Raw genomic sequence first — 27,356 nt, 5'->3', positions numbered from 1 at the left:
TATATTATGTGTGTGGTATTAAAAAATTCACACTATAGTATGACTACTGCAGCTGAGGGCCTCTCAAAAATCATGTGTGTATCTCATGAGGAAATCCCAGTAAGCAACATTTAAAATTAAATATTAGTTCTACGCAACATGGCCTCAGGAGCCAATGCCAGAATCATCTGACCATTGTGGCATATGCTCTGGGACAGTTTTGTAGAACTCTCTCTCAGATGCTGTGGGGTAAGATGTGGGCTGGTGTAGGCCAGGGGGAAATCCTATTTCTCTGAGAGAACGCATATCGCACAAAGATCAGAGATTCTTCAAAGTTCTTCACTTTTCCATTTCCCCTTTTGACCAGTAGTTCTATTTGTGGCCATCAGCCAGGTCCAGTAGAAAAAGTATTCAGGTGGAGTTCTCCTATCTACAAGGTTCAGGTGCCTGTGTTTTGGCCAATCATCTCATCGGTCCAAGTTCTGTGTTACATGCATCTGACGAAGTGGGTATTCACCCACGAAAGCTTATGCTCCAATACGTCTGTTAGTCTATAAGGTGCCACAGGACTCTTTGTCGCCTCCTCCTTGAGACACTCATTAGAAAGCATGTGCCCTTAAACTGGAACATTTGTGTCTACTACAAAACCAAATCACGCTCCACATTCCAGTGGTATCACCTTCCCGAAGAAAGTAGCCAGGTCTGGATTTTGCAAGACAGGTTTGACCAATATTTGAATCTGCGAGGATGCCAATGCAAGCTGATATGAAAGGAGAAATCTCCACAGCAGTTTCATATAGAGGTTATCGAAGAGATCCTCATCCAGGTTATCTGTTACAATCCTTAAAAGCCTGTGGGGCTCACACTGTGGCACCGTTGTTCCTGAATGGTCTTCTTCTGGACTAGAAAAGAGTTCTGACCTGTGGCATTTTTAAGAGGGACCCTAGTTATTGCAACATATGATCTCAAAAGGAAGAGTGCTTTTTCTACTACAATCACTATCCCTCTGGGTTTTTCCACATATCCATTCGCTCTCATGATCTTTTTGATACTAGGCTACTGATTCCCCCGGTAAAGCAGATCTATCTATTTTAGCTATCCAACGCATGTCCCGCCCAATGTTGCAAACTAATTTCTTAATAGCAGCTTATTGCAAACAGCTATGTGCAGTTACAGGATCTCAGGTTAAAGTAGTGATATCAACCTTGGAGGAAAAATGGACCGAACTTGTATAAATCACACTCAACAATCTTTTAACAAATGTCCTAGATGTTCTAGTGAACTCATATTATTCTAGTTCTGATACGTTCCACTAAGCCAAAAAGGAATTCCTCCCGTTCGCAAAATGTGTACATTTAGGTCAACCCAGTGTTAATATTTACATTTTCAAAAAGAGAAAAATTGCTCTGATCTCCATTCTGCATCACTAGGAATGGATGTTGAGTGATGCTAGCCTCTCAGATTCCTGAGATGAACATACCATCTTACCATGCAGAAAGTTAGTCTCTGCTTGGTGCAGTGAGAGAGAATTCAGATGGAAACAATGCTCTATAGATAGGTACCAAACACTGCAAAACCTGTTGAGAGATTGCACAGAGCTGACCTGACATTCTGCTTCACAGTAAAAGGTTCATATAGGGCTTTCTGCATCTGCTTTGCATAACTAAGTAGAGAGGGAACAGTACGGCAAAAAGGGATAAGACTTCTAAAATTAACTCCCAAATATTATCCTGCTCTTGCTTGGTGCACAATTCTGTAGCAGCTCTCCTCTGGAGTATGTTATTCCGTATTCCTGGTTCCATATATCCAGTGGAGGCACTCAGCATGTATGTCATGTATGATTCTTCAACCCACAGATTCACTTCTTCCCACTGTCTTCTCCCACCTGCTTCATAGGTAGAAGCCCTTATCTTTTAAGGCAGTGCTCTTTAGGCACCATTCACACTGTCCTTGAAGGTGGAAGCTGGCAGCAGAGAGAGAAAACAAATCTTCTCTAGATCATTGAGTTCTACCTCTCTGTCCCAATTCCTGGTTAGAGAAACATTTAATCTGGAGAGACCAAGGTACAGAAACTAAACTGGTCTCCCATGTGGCAGAACAAAGCACTACTACTACCAAGGTCACAAAGTCAGCTCAACTTTCTTCACATTTAAGAACAGAAATTATATTATGTAACCTGCCTTCCTGAATACGCAGTATGTTGATGCAATACAATGAACAATCATAGGATTTCAAGAATGTTTCTAGACAGATTTGTTTACAATCTATGTAACCTAAATAGTAACTTTCATAATAGGTGTCCTATCTCTGGTGCATTTTGTGTATGTTGCTGTGAGACAGAAAATACAAGAGCACATCTTTGCACAACGATTGCAATAACAGATGAATAAACATGCAACCTGACACCCCACATCTGCTATTTCATCACTCTAAATACCTTATGCACATTCAAATATATTTAATAGAGTGGAAACTTTATAAGGTAGTAATATCTTTATAGAAGCAGTAACTGTTTTGGAAACTTTCAAATTAAAAGCAAAAATAAAAAATAACTGTTAACAAGTTAGTGTTGTTTCATTAAGCTATTCACCTAATAGTTTCCTGATAAACACCTAGACAGAGGAAGGGAAGGGTATTGACCTACAATGCCACATAAGTCTTATAGAATCAGGCTTTGTGCTGGTGTATTAGCTGTGAGAAGTTCCATTTGAAGTTCCATTAATATTAGTATGGTGCTTTGGAGATGAAAAGTGCTATTATGAATCTTGCAATATTCTATTTGCCTAGGCAGAGTATTTTTATTTGATGAGTGAATAAAATACCATTAGTTTTTTCATTACCAACCCAGTAAGGACAGACCCATAGCTTTTGTGCCTGGACTACAACATTTATATAACAGTTTTGCAAGGTTGCAATATACTCTTACACCTTTACATTGGGCTTATTAATCTTTATAGAATATGTAAACAGCTTTGTTACATTTTTCATAAAACTATTAATAAATTTGTCCAGTAGCTTTGTTTCCTACACAGATACATTTGCTTCATCACTCAAGATCTTTTTACAGGATAATTGATTTTTTTTTTAATTTAAAAAATTAAATATCAAACTATTTTCCCTATTAGATACAATAGCCGTCTTTGCTATCTTGAGGATAAGTTAATAATATTGTTAGTAAAGTATCTGCATGTCTACAGGCATTATCACACTTAATGACTATTCTGAATTACTTTTATATCATCCCCAAAGTGCTACCAAAGATATCTCTTAATATAGCTACATTTTAGATGAATGAAAACAAACACACTGGATCAAATTAATTCCCGTTGTAATGCCACTGACTTCAGGGTTGTTACACCAGGGATGAATTAGAGTTGCATTTCACTGCAGAATCTCTGCAGCCTTCATTCTTCTAATCTTTCCATAACAGTCTTTGCAGGAACAGAGACAAGTGCAGGCAAGTATTCTGCCAATAAGTGAGTTAACAGGAATCGCTACGAGTAACTAAACTGTCAACTGAAAAAGACCAACAATTTGAACTAAGTACAAACACAGCCAATGCGCTGTAATGGATTATGGGTTTTATAGAGTTTTAGACCATAAAGATACAAATTCATGACTGTTTATTTATGGGAGGGGAAATAAGTCCTGCAGTGTCACACTTCCTATTTATAAATAGTATTTGTATTTTGTCAATAATTTTCTTAATGCAATGAAAGACAAAAACAAAAAATCCCTCACACACCAAAGGCCTTGCATGGCAAATTTGAGTAATGTGGGTATAAGAGTAGCCTATTTCTTCAAAAAGTGAGCAGCAGGTGCTCAGCAATTTTCAGGATGAGGTCCTCCATCCTGGATCAAACTTTCATATTCACTTCCATTTTCCAACCATAGTCACTCCTTTATTAGTAACAACAATAAAACCATCATTGAGGGGGAAAAGATGGAACTATGGGTGGCACTGTTCTGCAGAAACCATCTTCTCTATTCATTTGGCCATTACTGGCCACTCTCTTTCTTTTAGGAATTTCCTAACCAATATTCCTGGCATGAATACTAGCCTAAAATAGGTAAGTATCTTTGGTTTTTACCCAATTATTTCCCTGAGTCAAAGTTCAGAGTTTCTGAATGCTTTGTTGTATGGTTTCCATGATGGAGTGGGGGGCCATAAAGCAGCTAAGAGAAGGCCAAGGCACAACAGAAGACATCACTGTTTCCTTGCATCTCACATTTCTTTTCTCCATGGACCGCCACATAGTTCTCAAATCCTTCTTCTTTGTGGGGTGCAATGCCCAGAAAAGTTCTCTGATCCTCTTGACACAGTCCCATGGGTTACTTTTCATAGGAGAGCTGGAGTCGAGGGAGAATGACCTGGGCCGAAGAGAAAATGGCACGGCTTTGTCCCACTCCTTCAAAAAATCATCACAAAAGTGTGGAAGAACAGCTGAAGAAAAGCAAACCACATTCACAAAACACAGAAGCCAGGGATATCCCTCAATGCCAGAGGTAGAATTGACACAGCAGCCCACATTTCCTTCTTCAGAGAGGACAACCCACACACATCTTCACTGCGGAGATGGGATTTACAAAAACTCCAGTAGTGCCTACACACCCTTGAAGTCAAAAGAAGTAAGTGAGGAACTCACACCCAACCAAATTCATGAGCTCTGCTCCTAAGGACTGCTCAAGATAATCACAAAAAAAGAGTCATGAAGGAATTCTGCCTTCTGCTGAAACTAAAATGTCTTATTAAATCTACAGTGGAGACTGTTTAAAAACCTTTCACAGGAACAGATTCATCCCTTCTTCAAAATATCCCTTTTTTGAAAAGGAAAAATCACAATTGCCCTAACTTGAGCCCATCACAGAGAGATCATTACATTTGTCTTTCTGGAAAATCATATTTATTCTAGTGTCTATATTTAAAGGTAATTTCAGTCGGAAAATGAAATGGTGCTATCTTGACCTTTTGTCTTGCATGGTTCATGAATTACTGACACATTACAAAATGCCCCAACCCTGCGGAAGCTTTGAAATATCGTAATGTCTTTCTCGTAAGAGAAATAAACTTGGTATGCCACTAAAAGGCATTAAATTATTTTCATTCTGCCACACAGAATCTAAAACACTTATGCTGTTTTGATTTCAAAATCCTTGGAGAACAATTATGCTCTTAGGACCATAAGACTCTATTATAAAGTCCTCAGAAACCTAGCATGACTTCAATAAATCCTCAAAACACTACAAAGCAGTTACTCAGCTTGAAGAATGAAAACATGAGTTCATCCACGAAAAAGTCAGGATGTAAATACTACTCATACAGCATTTTGCATTTCCTAACATATTTCTTCTTCAAAATTATGGCAACATTTTAAATCAAAGTTGCAATATCATATATGTACTTAATTTTCATATCAAATTAATATTAAAACATTTTATTTGGGGCTTGTAATTATATTCAAAATAAGAGTTCTGTATTGTATATAATGACATAGATGCGGCAGATATGGTTTAAGGCATTTATTGTCAATTAACTATGCATATTTATTGCATAGATAGTGTTCTATAAATATATATATATATATTTAGGATTCAGTACAATTGTCTTATTAAACCTACAGTAGGAGATTGTTAAAAAGTAAAATCCTTACATGTACAAATGTGAGTTTTCATTAAAACACAAAAATTCACATTACAAATACATTACTTCCTGCAGAAGGGGATCTAAAAAGAAAAAAAATACATTTCAGAAGTCATTACTGTAAATTACCTATGGATTATGAGACTCTGACTTAAAAAATTGAGTCAACATTATTTTTGGCAGATAAGAACGTCCATGTATAAGTACAGTCTTTCACTAGAAATATATAATAAACATGTTTGCAAGTATATCTCTAAGTCATTCCAGAAAAAGCACAAACTATTAATTAAACTAATTTTTCATCCTTTTTTAAAGAGTAATAACAAAAATATTTCAATCAAAATAGAGAGAAATTAAAGGGGAAGGGGGAACAACGGGAGAAAGAAAAAAAACTATATTCTCAGATATTAAAAAAAAAAAAAATCAATCCAGCTGGAAAACAGGGCCTAGAAACTTTCTGCCAACAGCAGCTGAGAAGCTTCATCACAAGTCTATTTTTCCAGACATTATGTTTCATTTGGCTGCAAGGGTCACATGACAGCTGCAAACTAACGCCTTAAGGTTTGTTTCTGCCTCGCTGTGACACTGACAGGCTGTGAGAGACTCCCAACACCACAGAAAGACATTTTTTTCCTTGTTTCCATTACATCATCCAACCAGTACTGGGGGAGGGGGCACAGCTGGTGGCAGCTGCAGTACCATCTGCTTTCTCCTTACAGTGCCTGCTAGTTTGCTCCGTAGGTTCCTACTGATATTGACGGAGAAGGCACTTTGTTAAAGACACAACATGCCATTATGTGACATATATTTACAATTATTTAGGAACAAATTACTCTAAAGATCAGGAAAGCTGCATCAATGCATCAGGTAGACTCCTGATCATTTTTAATCATAACAGTACAAAACCACAAATACCAAAACACTCCATGATTAATAGAATCAAAGTGTACAGGAACAACCCACCATCTGCCTTTTACAACATGAACAGCCAAAACTAAAACTCTACAGTCAGCAATATTTACAAAAGTTAAAAAAAAAAAAAAAAAAAAAAAGAGGCCAACCTAAGTCTCCAAAGTCAGAGATTAGCTGGAGTAAACTGGAAAGACAAAACTAAACAACATTGGGATAATATGTATGCGTAGGTGTCTGTATTGGTAAATGGACTCAGAACAACATATAATTTAGTAGTTCACAAAGAGAAAAAAAACCTTGCATCACTCACTGAGAGGACTGTGAAAGTGACAAGAACTTTATCACTTCTTTATTAAAGTGCTATACATTTTATTGTGCAATCACTGTATTTCCAGATGATGGTTCAAGTTGATTTTATTTTACTGCACTGTTTATTGAAAAATGAAGAGTGCTTACATATTCTTTATGCACAAGGAATCACACATTTAAAAACCTTCTTTTAAAAATACTTATTCAGCCACATTGTAGATACAGCTGCAGAACTGTAAATTTAATGATTGTATCTTTTCTACCAATCACTAGCTAAGGTCTGGAGAGGTCTGGTAACTGAATGCTCTGGAACTCCGTTAACTTCATCAGAGTTCTATCTGTTTTACACTGGCGTATCTGGAGATAAGTATCTAGTCTTTTGTCTAGATACAGGTTTGGCTGTGTGCATCTCATCAGACAATTATTTCAAAAGGTTAAATTTGCACTACTTACCATACATTTTGCCTTCATCTGATAAGATGATTTTCCTCCTCCCACATGGTGGATAGATAGCTAGAGCCTCCTGAAAGCTCTGTTCAATGTCAGGGCTCCAGACACCTTCTGCATCATTGTCAATAGGTTTATCTGCAGAATCACTCATTCTTTCAATGTCTTCGGCAGGGCTTTCGCTGCCGCTCCAGCTGCTGGGCTCAATGATGGTGGCTGGGGTCTCCAAGCCTAAGCCTGGAGTCTTAAAGAAAATAAACCTAAAAAACAAACAACAAAAGATATTAAAGATATGGAACTTAACATGAACATTCCTTGGCTACTCCCAACTCTAAAGTAACTTGCACAGAGCTTGCCAGCAATGGGCACAATGTGAAAGTGCTATTGTGATTAATGAGTTTGTAAAAACCCAATAAAAAGTAAAATACAAACACAATTCCATCCCGAAACATCTGCAGAATGAGTGTCTTGAAACAAAAGCCATTAGCCACACTTCACTTTTTCTGCACCACTACATGTAGGAATAGGGTATCAAGTTACTTTTTAAACATAGTGTAACTTGGTGAATACCTAATACTAGAAAAAAAAATCAGTTGAACGTAATATATTCAATTTGGATTTTCATTGGAAGCCTTAAAATAATGGGGCAGATCTTCAGTTGGTACAAATTCGTGTCTCTCCACCAACTTCAATGGAAGTACACTGGTTTACCCCAACGAGGATCCAGCCCATTAAATCTAAAAAGAAACATGTTAAATAAAATAAAACAAATTTATCCCAGATATCAATGGAGTTAGTAGAACTGCACCAGGGATGAAATCAGCCCAGTATGGTTAACCGGGAAATATTGAGATGTTTAGATCTTACCAAATGAATAACACAGAGTCTGAACTATACATTAGGTGAAATCTTTAAAATAATAATACCAAAGAAAGGAATAATTACAGAAGATATTACACATTTAATCTATGTTTTAAAAAGCCATGGAAATACATCAGAACAAAAATTACACGCTTCAAGTTGCTGAATCAATTTTATAAGAAATAATTCAATATAGCAGCACCTGCTAACACCACTACAGCTACAGATCTGTCAGTGTACCTTTTATATTTTTGAGAGAAATACAACTCTGCTATAAAGGTTTGCTTCAGGCTAAAATCTGCAATACCTGACCAAATTCATCTCTGGTGTAACTCTTTAGAAGGCAATTATGCAACACCAGGAATGAATTTGGCTCCACATGTCTAGGCATACCACATTTTTATTAAGGGAAAAAAAGACATTTGGTGACTTTCGTTATATAAATAGGAAGGGAATTTAAAAAAACGAAATTAAATGAAACCAAACCTCTCTTAACTTCCAAACTCATTTATGTGACTTATTTTGAAATGAAGGACCATGATGTGCCTTCTCCACATGAAAGTGGAGAGAAGGGAAATCAGACACCTCTACAGTACAATTCTAGTTCCCACAAACCCTTCTGCAGGCTAATCGCAGATGAGGAGTATGGCAGGCTAAGCAACATTCATCTTCCCGCCTGCATCCCACAAAAACAGCAGGGGAAAGTCAGTATAACCAGAGGCTTTAGCAGCTTTCCTGAGGACACCCCTCCATTTTGAGGAACTCCCTTACAGAGGTGCTACTGACAGCAAGCACGGTTTGGGGAGTGTCAATCTGTAGGACCCAATCCGGCGAGAGGTGGATGATGCCTTGGAAAAATGTGGAGTCAAAACTAGAAGTGGTCCCTCTATCCCACATTAAATGGCTGGATTTTCAAAGGTACTGAGCATCTGCAACTTCCTCTGATTCCAGCGAGAACTGAGGTTGCTCAGGACACCTCTAAGGATCAAGCCACAAGAAAAATTTTCCACACCCATGTTCTTTTCTACCTGAAGGCCTTATTTAGCCCCATATTGGTTTTAAAAATTTCATCACAACATCAAAAATGTTCGTAACTGCCTACCATTAATATCAGGATTAATCTGTGCCTAGAAAATCTTTTAATTAAGCAGTATTACAGGCAAAGCAGGCAGCAACGCAGAGGTTAGTAGCCAACTGAAAACAGTTTATTGCACAGCAGCGGCATGTGAGAGTGGAAACTTCAGCTAACAATACCAGGGCAAAAACCTACTCTCAGAAAAAGTACTATGGGATCTTTGTCATCCACAGAAAAGAGACGGTGCCTTGATTTTTATATGACATCCAAAAGAGAAAGAAACACGAACACCTCAGAAGGTTGAGGGGCTGGTTTTACCCCAACAGGACTCACACTTTGTGCTCAAATCACTGAACTATTCCCTATATCAGCAACATCTACACAAAAGTATTAGGCAAGAAGTGAAGAAAAACCCAGCTGGAATTCCTACTACGTGGGGAATTTTAGGTAAGTGAGAGTAATCATATTCTAATTAGGGTAATGACATTCTACTAAGGACAAGAGTTTTATTAACACTGCTCTTGCACTAAATAAATAAATAAATAAATAAATTACATCAGATCCTTGATGGCCTCTAGCGATCAAGCTCTCAGGTTTATATTTCATCCGAAGAAGTGAGCACCTCCAGCAGCACAGCCCTAATGACATACTGGGGCATTTCTTCACTATAGATGCAGAGGGGACGCATGCCAACTCCTCGAGCACCAATGCCATTTCCTGAAGCATGCAGGCGAGCCACTTAGGTCTCCCATTCTAGTTCAACTGTGCTCTACTTATAAACTCTGCCAGGATTATAGCCCAAAATCTTGAGCACTCCCATATAAAATGATTCTGAAGAAACATCTAGGAAAACATTATGTAGGCTCCAAAGTAATTAATGTTACTTGTTATTCATGTTGGACCTCACATTGTGTATAATGATGATATTTCAACTGACTTTCTGTCTCCCTTTCCCATCCCTTCCTACCTACTTGATCATCTTCAGGTAAAACTACAGCTTCTACAAATCAATGTTTAGCAGCCTCTAAAGCGTAGGACAAGCATGTGTTTCTTGTCAAATGTCAGTATGGTGGGGGAGGGGAGCAATCGGTTGGAAATAAGCTCTCATATACTGAGGGAAGCTTTTAGTGAATTCCATTTTTGTGAATGCTGACACTGCAGATCAAGCCAGCAGACACAGAGGGGGAAAAAAACAACTTGTATCCCAACTAGTAAATGACTCCCTCTTATTTCAAGAGAATAATGAACTACTCAGTTAAGTCACTTCCATCTCTACACAATGTATAAAAAGGCCATTTTACTTCATATTATAGTTTGAATTCTAAGGCCTCAACCATGATGAAATAATTCAGTGTTAATGTTCTAGAGTTCAAAGTGACTATGTGAGGGATCACAATTTATTTGCCATTAGACAAGCTACACTACACACTTATTAGGTGCTGTAAAACTAATTAAAAAATTGGAATTTTGCGCCAATTCCTGTGAAAAACATATTCCGTTCATGCACTTCTTTGATATGTGTAAATTTCAATGCTCAAAGTAACACCTTTCTATGCAAGAGGATTTAATTAACTGGAAACAGCAAGAAAAAAAAAAAGAAGATATACATGTGTACGCTCACGCACACTCTTAAACCAGGATGAATGGTTCCACCATTGTTCTCCAAAACATTACAGCTCATCAACCTTACCCTTTAAATAATACCCATCACTTTCATGTGCCTCATTCCCTGCCAAGCAAAACAAAAATTTAAACCCTCATCATTGATCCCCAAATCCAGACAAATATGTTCTTTCAATTCTCCCTTTTGTAGCTCCTGGGGTTGTTTTAGATGCCTCTTTTCAGATTTCCCTTTCAGTTGCTGTGTCCTGTTCCCTGCACCCTTTATTCTGTATTTCTGCTTGATTCCCATCGTGCAGATAACCTTTTAGCTGCAGGCCATAGTAACCTCTGCCTGACCATATCTTTCCTGCATTTGCTCTCCCCTAGGTTTGTCTGCTTCTTCCTCTCGCCTGTCAGTCAAACCTAACCATATTGATGTCTTCATGTAGTTACACTCTTCCTGCATGAGAGCTGAAGTATCAGCAAGGCTTTATATTTGGTACCCCCTCCCTGCCCCAGAAGGAATAAATTAAACAAAATAAAAAAAATCTCAGACAGCCACATTGAATTTTATAAACATATTTTAATGGTCATCAACCCAGCAATGCTTCATAAAGACATAAGAAATGGTTTTAGTACACTTCTACCCCGATATAACGCTGTCCTTGGGAGCCAAAAAAATCTTACCGCATTATAGGTGAAACCGCGTTATATTGAACTTGCTTTGATCCAACAGAGCGTGCAGCCCCGCGGGCCCCACCCCACCCCCCGGAGCACTGCTTTACCGCGTTATATCTGAATTCGTGTTATATCGGGTCACGTTATATCGGGGTAGAGGTGTATATAGCTAAATGTAATGTACATCCATTCATGTTTAGCTTGTTGGAGCTTTACTTAAAAAAATTCCAAGAAATGAGGGATAACTTGTATAATACCTCGTCAAAAACAATCCATCAACTTACATTCTGGAACTTCTCACTGGAGGAAAGGTTTTGTTCAGCTGAGTCCAGCACATCAGACCCAAATTCTCCATTTTTAGGCCCCTGCATTTATCACTGAGCAGTGCAAACACAGGCCTGGTCTTGCAAGCTGCCATTCACAGGTAGAAAACTAAAGTCAATAGAGCTCCATAAAGGTGCAGAACGACTTGCAGGATCAGCATTTGCACGGTGGGTTGGCACAAAAAGAAGGCTAAAACGCAGGGTTTGTCAGAGTTGGATAATCTTTTACACTAGCCTGGCAAAATTCAACTGTGATTTTTTTCATTCAGTCGAGCTGACGTGAATTACCAGCATATAGATTCTAAATTGTGCTTTTTCACTGGCATATTGTCCCCAAAACCTGCTTTACTGAAACAGGGCTGATCCTCTCCGAGTACCAGTATGGGGTCTGGAAGGAGTAAAACTTGAAGTAATTCAGAGAACTGTGTAACTAACTGATAAATATGATTATACTGCTCCTAAACTACTGTTCATATGTAGTCCTCCTAAACTCTCATCTCTACCCACCTAGGATGTTTTATTGAATCTTTTTGGCACCACCTACAATGGTGTCTTCACAGACTTTAACGTGAGAAAGGACCGTTATGATCAGCTAATCTGACCTCCTGAATAATGTGGGACAGAGAATTTTACCCAGTAATTCCTTAATCTTGCCCAATATCAGCCCTGGTCAAGCTGCTCCTTTTGGATACTCCGGCTGCTGTGCTGAGGTCCCACCACAGGTCTGTGTGCTCTTAAGCTTCCCTTGGTCTGAGTAGGCTCTCCTTTTGTGGTCTCTTCCCGGGCATAGTCTATCTGTAAATCCTTCATGGAAGTCAGACCTCATGCTCCAGCTGCGCTAGGACCCGTGCTGACCTCCCAGGACACCCCAGTTGCTTAAGCACACTCTCTGTAGAGCTCCAGCTTTGTGGGCTCTCTGGTTTACAGTTCATCTGTCCACAGACACAAGATATTGTGTGTTATGTGCTGCAACTCTTTGCAAAATCTTCTAAAACCAGTCACTTTACGTTAGACAGCAAAAGAAACATACAGATCTAGACAAAGCAACAAACAACGATATTCCATTTCTTGGTTTCGCCACTCAACCCCTCTGCTGCAACTCTCTCCTCATGAGTTTGCCCCTGGAACATGGAGTCTGTTCTCTCTCCCTCCGTCACCAGCTGGTCCTGTAGTCAAAAAAACTGTCAGGTGATCCCTTGCATCAGCCTTGTCAGGTGATTGTGACGTTCCCCTGGAGTTATCTGGACCAGTGATCTGCTAGGTCACTCCAATCCTTGACTCTGGGAGCCAGCCTTACCCTGCTCTGCTGTGAGATCCCCTACTTCTGGGCTATTCACCTACAGCCTCTGGCATGTAAACTGCTTGGATTGTGCAACCGAATGACACTAGCCAATATCTCCGATCCCAGACACAACCCTCGGAACCTCCGTCTTGCAGCTGGACACTGCAAACTTATATGAGTTCGTCAATTTAACAAAGAAATTGATATGTACCAGGCTTGTTATCCCAAGGGAAGTCTCTGACACGTTTCAAACTAAACACACTGCTTCAGGTAGAATAAACAAACAAATGTCTTAACTACAAAGATAAATGTTAAGTGATTCTAAGTCAAAGCACAAGTTGGCAAAACGCATTCTAAGCTGATCTAAACACTTTCAATGCCCTTACAAACTTAGATGCTTCTCACCACAGGGTGGCTGGTTGCCTTTCAGCCAGGCTCTCCCCTTTGATCAGCACTTCAGTCGCTTGGTGGTGATGTCTGTAGATGGAGGTGGAAGAGAGAGGAAGAGCATGGCAAACGTCTCTCCCTTTTAGCATGTTCTTTCTTCCCTCTTGGCTTTGTCGTCATCCCCCCGTCCCCCCCGCCTGCTTCAGAGTCAGGTGAGCATTACCTCATCGCAGGCCCAAACTGACCAAAAGAAGGAGGGTGACTCACTCGAGAGTCCAACAGATCCTTTGTTGCTGCCTAAGCCAGTGTCCTTTGTTCCTGTGAGGCTTGGCTGGGTTTGTCCCATACATGCCCTGATGAGGTGTGAACTTCCCCTCTGCTCTTGGAGAGTTTTGCCTGGGCCTGTTTTAAGCCACAAGGACACATTTTCAGCCTCATAACTTTATACATGGAATTACAACCTATAACATTACTATAACAACAATGCTCAGTGCATCATGAGTCTTACAAAGACACCTGACGTGACAAAACTTTGCATTGGATACCACACAATTATTTTAAAAGGATGAACATGGGGGTGCAGGGTGTTCCCTCGAGGTACAGAATGTCACAATGATAAAAGTTCCACATCATGTGATGCATTGATCAGTTCCCAGCCCAACTGGCCAGAACCAGTTTTCTTGGTTTGGCCACCTTCTTTAGCATACACATTGCATTGACCTGGAAGACCTATTCAGATGTCAGAGTCTTGATAGTCCAGTCACGAATCCAGATATCCAGGCACCACTCCCATGTCTCCTTAGCATAAGAAGTATGAAGCATGAACACAGTACAGATAATCATAAGGACCTAAGCATACATACATGAATTTTTTTCCCTCAAGCCATTTCTGAGTTGGTCAGTCCTCCACAGCCCACTGAAATAAGGATTCTGCCCCATAGCAAAAGGTCAGTTTAATGTTTTCAGTGACACTTGATGACAGTGAAAATAATGCAGCCTCAGTTATCAGTACAAAGTGTACCTCTTTGGTGGGTCAGTGCATCATAGCTTACTACTTAATGAAGAAACCAGTAGCAGAGTTGAGTACTGACAACTCCCATGAGATACAGAGAACCCTGAGCGACTATCTCAAGCTGTGAGCCTCGTGTACAACACTTGGGCAGGGAAGGATGCTCTAACACAGTGGTTTTCAACCTGTGGTCACAAACCACTGGGGGTCCACATACTACGTCTAAGGGATCCGTTGTCATTACCATAGAACAGTGGTTTTCAACCTGTGGTCCGTGGGCTATGTTTAAAATTTCCAAAGGGGGTCCACATCTCCATTTGAAATGTTTTAAGGGTCTGAAAATGAAAAAAAGTTGAAAACTACTGCTCTAACAATCCAATGCTTGCCTCCCAAAGATGGGGTAATGTCTAAACTGTGCTTCTGGTAGGCCTGATTACTAAAATCATGTAACCAATGAGGTACAGACTTATAAGAAATAAGCCAGTGTTTATACATCATTATTAGAAATGCCTTTACAATCGACCATGTGGGATTGAGGCAAAATTTAAAACAATATGCACAGGCCTTTTTTTAATACTCTATTTTGCTTTAAAATGTAAAAAATAATACTTACAGCAGGGTTTGTGCCTCTATAAGTACAAATGGACTTTTCCTACTCTGAAGCATTCACATGGCATTGCTTTTAGGAAAATACTAGATACTCCAATAATAAATATCTAACTGATTATACATGATTTATCTTTATGAGGAAACGTTATAATGACGAACCAACAATAAAGATGTAAATCATTTACAGAGCATCCAAGGGTGAAATCATTACATTAAAATGACTGTATTGTATTTCTGTTACCGGGTCCATTTATCAGCAATAATTCCTTCCAAGGAGAAAGAACACCAGGAGAGAGTAGAAGCCTGTCTCTAACACAAAATATTCATTTAAAACCCAGCCAGACAAATTCAGCAGTTCACATAATGTTTGCCATTAAAATGAAATACAAAAGTTCTTCCTTGAATGCTCAAAAGCTGTAGGGACAGCAGATGAATTCATCTGAAGGTCTAGAGCTTACACCTATTTGGTTTAGACTGTCAGGGTGTTCCTGGGGCTTATGTACACTCAAAAACTGCATCACGCTACCAATGAAATAAACTGGATGGTAAGCACGAATCAACACTCAATGTAAAAAAAAAGATTTTGCATATTGAACATCATGTTAGTAGGCCATAGTTAGCAGCTGATATGATACAAAAACACAACACAACAGTCCCTGTCCACACTCGGGGTGAAATTCTGGCTTCACTGATGTCGAATACAGTTCTGCCACTGATGTCAAAGGAGACAGGATTTTATCCTGAAGGTTAATCATGTAAATTATCACATGTTCAAACAGCATGTCATTTTCCAGTGTAAGCGAATGCATGGTGAGTAGTCCTTTCCTCTGGAATGCCCTGATACCCACCACCCAGGCACACTGTGTACCCCAAACTCCCCCTGAAACTCAAAGAAGACCTGGGAGTACAAGAAATAGAGAGTCAGGCCCAGTAGGTTTAATTTCAACATCTGCCTTTTGGAAATTTAAAATAAATCAATAAATCAGCAGATACTGGAAGCTGAAGGACAAAGTGCTTCTTTATGAGTCAATTGCAACATACTATTAAGCTGAAGAGTGAAGGAGAAGATTTTGAATTGCTAGAATATATTGTGACTTGAATATTTTACACCCCTTTCAATAAAAACAAAAACTGAAAGCTAAGCCCAGCAGCTGCTCACTCTTTCTAGCTGATGCGATCTTGAGTGGCCTCTCTGAAAATGGCAGCACAAACAATGGCTGCAGGACACAGGCTCAGAGCCCTATATCTAAGTGTTCAGTTGGGTGTCATCTGCAGAGATGCTTGACTGCCCCTTGCAAATGCTGTCGCTTCATCCACACCACTGTGCCTGTCCTAGCTTGCGTGGCAAATCAATGGGAATGACAATATTTAATTCATCATTCATTCTAGTATTTCTTTGGTGTTGGAATAAAAGTGAGATTTAAAAAAAAAAAAAAAATTCTCCTAGCCTCCTTCTAGGAAGCACTAGCACTAAGAGAAGAACAGCAAAATATAACACCGTTCTACGAATGACTAATGACTGCAAAAAGGCGATCACACCGGTCACTTGACTGAGACTAAATCCAGCCTTTGACTGACTCCAGTGCTCTCTGACCTCTCACTCTGTTCTGGCTCCTGCACTCCTGTGCACCCAGCCGCCGAACATTTTCCAGTGGAAATTCACACATAGCCAGCAATCCAAATAAGGGCTGATTTTAGTGCAGTTCAGCCAATTTATTTGATTTTCAAGTCCTTGCTGATAATTACACTGAGAGAGAAAACATTCCTCCTGCAACTCCGTGAGGTAACCTGAGGGCAAGGCTCAATTTAGCTGCTGCCCTCTGCAGAGGAAGCAGACCGTGCACATATGCCATCCATTGAAAGCTTTGGCTTGTGAACAGTGATGGCAACACCCATTACAAATGTAATACCATGACATGTCGGCCCCAGCTGTATTCCCTTTTTAAAAAAAAGCAAACAGTGCTACACAGTGGAGCTTAGGATTATTTTTATAACTATTTCTACCTTTTAATAATCACCCCATTTTTAGAAGAACATACATTTTGCAAAAATCTACTTTCAGTCCTTCAGGATCATACCTTCGTTTGCTTCTTCCCTATGTCTGACTAATTGGCCCTTCACTCTGTGACCAGCCTTTTTCTTTTTCCCATTAGCTTGTTTTTAGGTGGGAAAGTATTTTCAGCAATAGCTGTAAAAGATGTGTGCCTATTGTGAGTAATGGTGTGCGTGTGTCGGTGCGGAGGGATTGCAAAATCACCTGCTTGAGCAACTTTATATAAGGTCAGTCATGAAAGAGAGAACCATCGCTAGTTGAAGGGTGGTCCAATGTCTTACCAGTTCACATGCAACATAAAACCCTAGTCTTGGATGGGACCAAGTCTTGTAAAATATTTTATATATTAAATATTCTGTAAAAAAAAAAAAAAGTTACAAAAGAGGCACAGTGAAGTAAAAGGTTTATACAATTTACCCAGCTGCCTTTTTTTAAATAGGACATCGACACTGCATTAACTCTTCTCTGAAGTTTTTCATGGCTAGTGACCTGGTTTTATAAACCAATCAAGCTGTGAGTTTTGATACCAACTCATTGAATGGGCCAAATTCACCACTGAAAATTGGAGAGAGAGACGTGCATACTTTTATTCCTGGTGTGGATTTGACCCCTGCTTTCCAGATGTTACCATCCATCATCATTTTTTTTAGAAAGGTAAATTGTAGATGAAAACCATAATTGGCCACATCAGTGCAAAAACTTTAAAAGAAATAAGGTTGCGGAAAGAAGATTGCCGTGCACCTAAATGTCTCTCAGCAGGTCATTTTTCCTCAACATTTCCTAACCAGAAAATATACCTGAGCAGGCTAATTATTTGTAACAAAAGCAGTGTAACCTAATAAAACTTTATAATGGGTATGCTGTCCATCACAGCTAAAGCCCTGTCCAGTCAAACAAGTTGGAGGAAGCTAGAATTTCTCATCTCCCATCATTCTTCCTCCTTTCTTCTGTTTCTCCAAGCAAGCAATTTAGCAGGTTCAACCACTGTAAAGAGTTCAAGGTGTTTTTTTGTGTGGAGCCACAACGAGATTTGGCAGTTGGGACACCAGTGGAAGGGGGGCTGTATAGCTGGTGATGAGATTCCAGCAACTGTCAGAGGCAGGTGCAGTCTGGATTGGCAGCTGGGGAGGGGGTCAGGTCATGCTTGGGAGGAGGGGGGAGTTCAGTCTGGCAGCTAGAGGGGAAACTTGGTCAGGCCATCTTGTGAATATGTTGTGGGTGATGGGAAAGAGAGTCTGGGATCACTCATTAGTGCTGTGCACATGAACAATGTAATAGTTTAATCATTCTTAGCTAATCACAACTGTAGCATCAAAATAAAATACAATATCCTTGAGTTTTGCTTTTTTCATCATCAAAATTCTAGCTCTTTAATTTTTGGAAAACCTTTTGCTTATTTCCCCCAAAAGTGTGATTTTATTAGACATATTTGACATTGACAAGACCTTGCACTCCATAATCTTGACATGAACCATAAAGTCAATACTAGGAGAATGGTTATCTGAAGTGTGCTGCTAGCCAGCATAGATGTTAAGCAAGTTTTAATGTTAACCATCACAAAATGTGTGTCCCAAATAAAGAATATTAACATACAAAAATTACTCTGCAATTAAACATTAAGGGCTTCTTCAGTCTCCTCTCACACCAATTTCATGTAGGGTATAAGATAACCACACTCACTTGTATTTGAGACAATATGATCTAGAACAGGGGTTCTCAACCTTTTTCTTTCCCCGCCCCGCCCTCCCCCCAACATGCTATAAAAAGTCCCCAGCCCACCTGTGCCACAACAACTCTTTTTCTGCATATGAAATCCAGGGCCGGCGTTAGGGGCTAGCAAGCAGGGCAATTGCCTGGGGCCTCACGCCACAGGGGGCCCCATGAAACTAAGTTGCTCAGGCTTTGGCTTCGGCTTCAGCCCCGGGTGGTGGGGCTCAGGGCCCCGGGCTTCTGCTCCACAAGGTGGGACTTCGGCTTTCCCCCCTGGGCCCCAGGGAGTCTAACGCTGGCCCTGCTTGTGGCCCCCCCCCCAGAGAGCCCAGGACCCCTGTTTGAGAACTACTGATCTAGTGGATAGGCTTCTGAATTGGGACTCAAGAAATTGAGTTCTGTTCCTGGTTCTGCCATTTGGTTGATAGTTATCCTTGTAAACGTTGCTTTTACTTCTCAATGTGTCAGTTGCTGCATTTATAAAATGTGGCGAACACTATTTACTGCTTTTGTGAAATACTTTGAGAGCTATGGATGAGAAGTGCTATGGATGAGCGAAGTATTATTAATTATTATTACAATTACTGACCTCTGTGGAGTGACTTCTGATGTATATTGGAGTGAGAGGAGAATCAACACTTAACACTAAAAATGAACAGAAGCACAGAAACTTAAGAGAAGGCTAATGCTGTTCTAACTTAACACGAACAGACCTAAAACTCCTGCAAAACTGATCACAACTTGGTATATTAAGGATGTGTGAGCTCTAATGTGAATTTCCTTGCTTATCAAGAACAATCCTCCAATGAATGAGTCAAGTATCAAGGGGAAATGGCAGCACATCTATTCAATAAACAATTCAGCAACTGTACATGAACAAGTAGCCCTTGCAGCTCTATAACTTTATTCAGCCCTGGAGGACATAACGTCCTAAGAAGCATTGGACAAGCTGGATGTGTTGTCCCCAGCTGTCTACAAATCCCACGCCACTTTTTGCTCATGGGTGGGGAAATCATTCCAGCAGCAGGTGCAGAGAGATTTCAGGGCCCCTTCATGCTATATAACTCTTCTGGCAGTCTGCCAACCACCATCCATAAGGCCTTACCATCCTTTAAACCAACCACCTGATCCAACCTCTCAAACAGGGCACTGTAATTGCCTCAGACCCATTTGAACCAGCTTATTGGATAATATGCAGAACCAGAAGGACACATGTCTCTTTTTTGTGGGTTTTTGCTGTTGTCTGAGTTACAACTCAACACGTATGCATATGAGTAATTTTACATGTATGAGAAATCCCCTGAGTTGAATGGGACTGCTCACATTTAGGTTTTTGCAGGATTGAGGCCTTAAATATTACCTTATGGAGAAGTTTGGGGGGAAATATTAGAAACAATTCTGCCTAGAGGTTGATATTGGGAGAGAGTGTGGCTTAGTGGTTAAAACACAAAACCATGAGACAAAAGTGCAAAGGGTGAAATCTTGGCTCCGCTGAAGTCAATGACAAAACCTTCAGTAGAGCCAGGATTTCTATTACCTGCTCTGCCACTAACTCTACATAGAAACATAGGAACTGGCATAGGATCAGACATGGGCACTGAGCCGAGAGGTCGAGGGTTTGGAGAGCACAGATCTCGCAGGCTCTCTGTGTCTCTGACACTGGTCAGTACCAGGGGCTTCAACTCATGTTATGTCTAAAAAACACACAGTAACTAACTATAGTGTGTGCACAAGTGTAGTAGTCACTTATCAAATGGAACAATATCAGCTGGTTTTGTTTTTCAACTGCTAAACAGAAATAGGCAGTGTTATGGGCTAATTACTTGCCAAATTTTAAGTCTGGGTTGTTTAGTTGTACAGTGCAAAGTAAGCCTCCTACACCAGAAACAACATTAAAAACTCACTGCTTTTGTATTCCAAGCTGTGCTTTTACCCTTTAATCATGTCACCCCTTTCCTATGCACCCATCCATTCTACATGCAGGGAATATTATGGCATCATCTTGACTACATTAATCAATTACCTGATGTTAGAAATGATATCTATACATTCTGTTCTTCCCTAATACAGGCCAATTCATCTTTGGCCTCGCAGGGTGCGTTCATCTGGGAAACAAAAGAAGAAATTACTCACCTTGTGTAGTAGCTGCAGTTCTTCAAGATGTGCATCCCTCTATGGGTGCTCCACCTCAGGTGCACGTGACTGGAGATGTTTTCACTGGCAGTGCCAGTTGCCTCCTTGTGCCGGACACCGAGGCTACAGAGGGATGCGCAGTCAAACCACCCTAATTTCCTTCTCCACCCAAATGTCTCCATAGAGAACAGTTTGAAGCAGAGGGGAAGGAGGAGCAGGTAGTGGAGCACCCATAAGGACACATATCCTGAAGAACTGCAGTTACTGTACAAGGTGAGGAACCTCTTCTTCGTCTTCTTTGAGTAGTGTCCCTATGGGTGCTCCACTTCAGGTGACTTCTGAGCACTTTCCCCAGAGGGAGGAAAGAGCTTCAGAACTGAGTCCAGAACTGAAGATAATACTACAATATCTAGTGCCGCATCAGATCTGACACCATGGATTCAAGTGTAGTGCTTCAAAAATATGTATATTGAAGCTCATGTGGCAGCCTCACATATCTTAGATAGCAGTATGTTCTTACACAATGCTGTGGATGTTGCTTGTGACTTGTGGTGGCAGAATGTGCTATCACCCTGTGAGGAGGATAAATCCCTGTGGTCTCATAACAAGTGACAATACAGCCATATATCCATTTTGATAGTCTCTGAGCAGAAACTGTGGATCCCTTGGATCTATCCGCGAAGGAGAGAAACAGCCTGGGTGTCCTTTGAAATCGCTTGGTCCCATCCAAGTAGAAGGCCAGAGCCCTTCTAACATCTGGGTATGAAAACAGGACTCCTGCAGAGTTATGTGGCTTCAGGAAAAACACTGGTAGATGAATGGATCAGTGAAGGTGGAACTCAAAGACCCTTGGGGGGAGGGATAGCTCAGTGGTTTGAGCATTGGCCTGCTAAACCCATAGCTGTGAGTTCAATCCTTAAGGGGGGCAATTAGGGTTCTGGGGCAAAATCAGTACTTGGTCCTGCTAGTGAACACAGGGGGCTGGACTCAATGACCTTTCAGAGTCCCTTCCAGTTCTATGAGATGTGTGTGTGTGTATATATATATTTTTTTTATGTAAGAATTTAGGATGTGGGCATAAAGAAACCTTATTCTTTAAGAATACAATTAAGGTGCGGGATCTGCCATCAAGGCACCATTCTCCCCAATTCTATGTGATGTGATGTTTCCTAAAAAGATGGTCCCCATAGATAAATGGAGTAGAGAAAAGGTTGCCATTGATTCAAATGGATGTTTCATAAGATAATTGAGTACCAAGGTGAGGTCGCAGGTCAGGGTGAGGTCTCTATTCTGTGGGTAGCAATTCCCCAAACCTATCATAAACCTAGATGATACAGGATGAGCAAATATGGAAAACCCCTCTATAGTCAGATGAAAGGCTGATAGTGTAGCCAAATGGACCTTAATTGACCTAACTGATAACCCCCAATTTCTTCAAATCCATCAGATAATCCAGGATGACTGAAAGAGGCACAGATCCAGGTAGGAAGCAGTGATGTCAGCACCAATGGGAGAATCTCCTCCATATCTGCAGGTAAGTAATACAGGTTAACTTCTTCCTACTATTAAATAAATAAAGATATCCTATCTCCTAGAACTGGAAGGGACCTTGAAAGGTCATTGAGTCCAGCCCCCTGTCTTCACTAGCAGGACCAAGTACTGATTTTGCCCCAGATTGCTAAATGGCCCCCTCAAGGATTGAACTCACAATCCTGGGTTTAGCAAGCCAATGCACTAACCACTGAGCTATCTCTCCCCCCCAGTATTCAGTAACACCTGTTGCACTTCCTCAGAGCAGGAGGATTCCAATCCCATGAACCACCGAGGAACTACACCCAGAGGCAGAGAACCCCTAGACTGGGGTGAAGCATATGACCCACATCCTGTGAGAAGAGATGAGGAGTGGTTGGGAGGTTGAGCAGGAGATGGACGCATAGATGAAGCAGGTAAGGGACCACGCCTATCTCAGCCAAGTTGGTACTATAAGGATAACCCTGGCCCTGTCCTGCATGATTTTGTTCATCACCCTCAGTATCAGTGGAGCTGGAAGAAACGCATGAAGCAATTCCTTCTTCCAGTTCAGGCCAATCCCATTTTTGCAATATGCTGTGGGACTGAGCCTGATGATACCAGACCAGGATGCTTACGCTTGCCCGCCTTGTCACTGGTAGAGACTACCTGTCAGAGATATGTCTCTCCCTTGAGCTCCAGGGCTTTCCGGCTTTGCTGGTACTGATTCAAAGTCCTTTGATTCAATGGCACTGAGCCGAGAGGTCGAGGGTTTGGAGAACACAGATCTCGCAGGCTTTTTCAGATGAGAGTCTGTACCTCTCTTTTTTGGGAGCTCTCTCAGATTCCTTCAACAACCTCCCCTTCTTAGGGGTATCCTGAGGCAAGGTGGAAGGGGCGCTAGATCAGTCCAGAGATAAATGGAGGGGTGGAAGAGGCGGGCCTTCTAACCAGACTCAGATGTTGGTCGAAGTAGGCATTCTGTCATTAACAGTTGAGCTTAATCTCCCTCTTCTTTCTTGCCCTCAACTTGATGGCTAGGCAGAAATTGCTCTTCTGGGAGATGTGGGATTCCCCCAAACAATGGGCACATTTAGAATGGCCATTGCTCAGAGGTATAACCTTCCGGGAGGAGAGGCAGTGTTTGAAGCCTGGTGAGCCAGGCAGGCCCTGCCAGGAAGACAAAGCTCCCCAAGGAGAAAAGGAGGAGGAAGAAGAAAAAAAAACCCTATCCTCTTACTACAAACACTTACTAACTATAAATCCTACTAACAACAGTAACAAATCCTCACAAACAACTATAAGAAGAATACAAAATAGCCATGGTACACTCCAGAGGTGCACACAAGAGCTTCATCTCAAGCAGAGGGGTAGAGAAGGAATGAGGGAGGTCTGCCCGTGCATCCCTATATAACCTCAGTATCCAGCATGAGGAGGCATAGGGCACATATGTGGGCTGAACAGACACTGCTGATTAAAAATCTGCGATCTAGGGCTCAAGAGGTGCATGCATACCTGAAGTGGGTCACCCATAGGGACTCTACTCGAAGAAATGTCTGTTGTTCATCAGGACTTGGGTCCCGTACATGGAAGTGGAAAACACTGTCTTGCTGAGATACCGAAACTATCCCACACTGTGGGCATCTTTAATTGCTAAACATTTTAAATAAAAGCTACAATGACCAACTATGGCATTTCCAAAACCCAGTATAATAGTTATGTAGTTAGACTGCACTTCTCCTGCTGTTATTGCTTGCTGGTGAAGCAATTGCTGTCTCAAGCACTGACTTATGTTTCCCATCTATTTCATCTCCCCTGTTGCCTGTGTAGTTTTGTCCTGCTTCTGAGGTGTCAATTTACCATAAAAATAACTCTGCTGGCATCCACCAGGACTGTGAATTCACTGGATCCTGGAGTTAAAGAAGGAGACAGCACAGAGTAGGGAAGTCACAGATTTGCATGTGAAGAGCCCCACTTTTGGGAAGAGGACAGGGCCGACTCTAGCGTTTTTGCCGCCCCAAGCACACACAAAAAAAAAGCCGCAATCGCGACTGGCGGCAAGTCCTTCGCTTCGAGAGGGAGTGATGGCCCCGCCGCCGAATTGCCGCCGAACGGCCAGATGGGCCACCCACCTCTTCATTGGCTGCCCCAGGGACCTGCTTGCTAGGCTGGTGCCTCTAGCCGGCCCTCGAGGAGAAGCAGGGATTAAAAAATAGTTCTGAATTCTTCATGGCACATCTGAGACACCAGATTACAGTAGCTTCGTTAGGTGGGTGAAACCACATACACATCTAACCTAAGAGGACCCATTCCTTATCTGGGTCGCCACTGTGCGTAGCTGCTGCACCTGGAGCTAGTTCCTGGAAAGGGAGTGTTAGACTGCTCCTTACCTGAGAGGGGAGATCCCAGGGGTTAACTATGCTGGGGATTCTCCGTTCTGGCTGCGGGGAGGGTCTGCTCATTCACCACTGGAACTAGCCAATAACTCTGGCTGGGCTTCCCCAGGTGTTGCAGGGACAAGGCTATCTGAAAGAATGAAAGAGTCCGAGGGCAATTAAGCTTTGTGGCCCCTTCTTGTCCTCTGCCTGGCCTTCCAGCTCCATTGTGTGTTGGCTGTCCTCCTTCTGGATAGAAAGCTGGCTAGATCGTCGGGCTCAATGGGTAGTGACCAACGGCTCAATGTCTAGTTGACAGCCGGTATCAAGAGGAGTGCCCCAGGGGTCGGTCCTGGGGCCGGTTTTGTTCAACATCTTCATTAATGATGTGGATGATGGGATGGATTGCACCCTCAGCAAGTTCGCAGATGACACTAAGCTGGGCGGAGAGGTAGATATGCTGGAGGGTAGGGATAGGGTCCAGAGAGACTTAGACAAATTGGAGAAGTGGGCCAAAAGAAATCTGATGAGGTTCAACAAGGACAAGTGCAGAGTCCTGCACTTAGGACGGAAGAATCCCATGCACTGCTACAGGCTGGGGATGACTGGCTAAACAGCGGTTCTGCAGAAAAGGACCTGGGGATTACAGTGGACGAGAAGCTGGATATGAGTCAACAGTGTGCCCTTGTTGCCAAGAAGGCTAACGGCATTTTGGGCTGCATTAGTCAGAGCATTCCCAGCAGATCTAGGGAAGTGGTTATTCTCCTCTATTTGGCACTGGTGAGGCCATATCTGGAGTATTGCGTCCAGTTTTGGGCCCCCCACTACAGAAAGAATGTGGACAAATTGGAGAGAGTCCAGCAGAGGGCAATGAAAATGATTAGGGGCCTGGGGCACATGGCTTACGAGGAGAAGCTGAAGGAACTGGGTTTATTTAGTCTGCAGAAGAGAAGAGTGATGGGGGTTTTGATAGCCTTCAACTACCTGAAGGGGGGTTCCAAAGAGGATGGAGCTAGGCTGTTCTCAGTGGTGGCAGATGACAGAACAAGGAGCAATGGTCTCAAGTTGCAGTGGGGGAGGTCTAGGTTGGATATTAGGAAACGCTATTTCACTAGGAGGATGGTGAAGCACTGGAATGGGTTACTTAGGGAGGTGCTGGAGTCTCCATCCCTAGAGGTTTTTGAGGCTCAGCTTGACAAAGCCCTGGCTGGGATGATTTAGTTGGGGTTGGCCCTGCTTTGAGCAGGGGGTTGGACTAGATGACCTCCTGAGGTCTCTTCCTATCCTAATCTTCTATGATTCTATGATTCTCTGGCCTTGCAGACAAAGGGGTGAACTGGATGAGTGTGCTCTGGAGCACAATATGCCTTTGATGTAGTTAGCACAGGCTCCACTTGCTTGGGCACTATCTGATGTTCTGACCATGTTTGCTTTGTTCTTCTTTTTCCAGTGCAGAGGATTCCACAGCATATTTCTCTGCTGGGGATATTTTTCAGGCCTTGGTCCCCGTTCTGCTCTCTGACCCCATTAAGGAAGGCCTACATGCTCCCTGCTGTCTGGCGCGGACACTTCGCTGAAGGCCCAGGCTTCTTTTATCAGAATAGGCTTAGCTCTTCATCTAGGCATCTGTTCCTGTCTGCAGAGCTGCAAGCCAACTGAAAACCCACTATAGGATCCATGCATGTCTAAGAAAAAGTAATAATAGCACCACCATGGCCAAAGGATGATTTCAGCTTTCTATTGAAACTCAGTTTGGAGTATGCTTGCTTGGTTATATAAACTCTGATCAGGCTAAAGAGGATCTGAAGTGGTTAAGTCAATTTGGACCCCGTCTACAGTACTGTTGAAACTGTGCTAGCAACAAACACGTAAGCATAGTTGCTTCTAACTCAGTTTCTCTGACAACTGTTGGCAAAGAAATTTTTCTGAGGACAATATTTTAGAACCTGGCTACTTAGATTGCAAGCTCTTTGGGGCAGGGATTATTTTTGGGATGTGATTCTACAGTGCCAACCCCAATCCTCATTGGGATCCCTGGGAGCTATGTTAAAATAATTATGAAATGCTTCTTAATCCCCGGGGGTAGTTTATATAATACCAACGAAACTCTTGGACAAAGAAACAAAGAAACAACAAAAGAATTGCACATGCTGGTCAGGGATAGTGCTAGAAGTGGCTGTTGATAGCATAGTTTCAATTGTAGGGTGGACAGGAAGCTTTTAATTGAAACTTCTTTTAATAAAACTCTAAAGAACTGAGATTTAAAAAGTGTGTAGGTTTGGAAAAATGAAAGGTAATATTTACAAAGTACACTCTAAAAGGAAATATTTTTGGCAAGCTTAGTAGAAGAGAAAGAGTCTCTGATTATAGCATTTCTGAATTATCTTAAATTGCACAACAATTTGTTGTTGAAAATTACCTCTGTTTTTCATAATGTCTTCATTTACACAACGCTTCCATTA

At 41.5% G+C, this 27,356-nt stretch overlaps 1 protein-coding gene across 9 annotated transcripts in view; it reads right to left on the bottom strand.

Annotated features, from left to right (window-relative positions):
* The window catches only part of TEAD1 (TEA domain transcription factor 1), a 217,219-nt gene that overhangs the window by 134,755 nt on the left and 55,108 nt on the right, over nucleotides 1–27,356 (bottom strand). For 6 of the 9 annotated variants that reach the window (XM_042858920.2, XM_005290798.5, XM_042858922.2 and 3 more), the window contains one exon: nucleotides 7,295–7,548. The exons of the other annotated variants lie outside the window; for them this stretch is intronic. In XM_042858920.2, coding sequence (XP_042714854.1) covers nucleotides 7,295–7,442 — 148 coding nt within the window. In that variant the 5' untranslated portion in view covers nucleotides 7,443–7,548. The remainder of the gene's footprint in view (nucleotides 1–7,294; nucleotides 7,549–27,356) is intronic. 9 annotated transcript variants of the gene reach the window in all.

Source organism: Chrysemys picta, chromosome 4 (assembly GCF_011386835.1).
Source record: "Chrysemys picta bellii isolate R12L10 chromosome 4, ASM1138683v2, whole genome shotgun sequence".
In the NCBI taxonomy this organism is placed as follows: domain Eukaryota; kingdom Metazoa; phylum Chordata; order Testudines; family Emydidae; genus Chrysemys; species Chrysemys picta.
The sequence above is the reverse complement of the archived record's forward strand: the minus strand, read 5'-3'. Positions and strand labels throughout refer to the sequence as shown.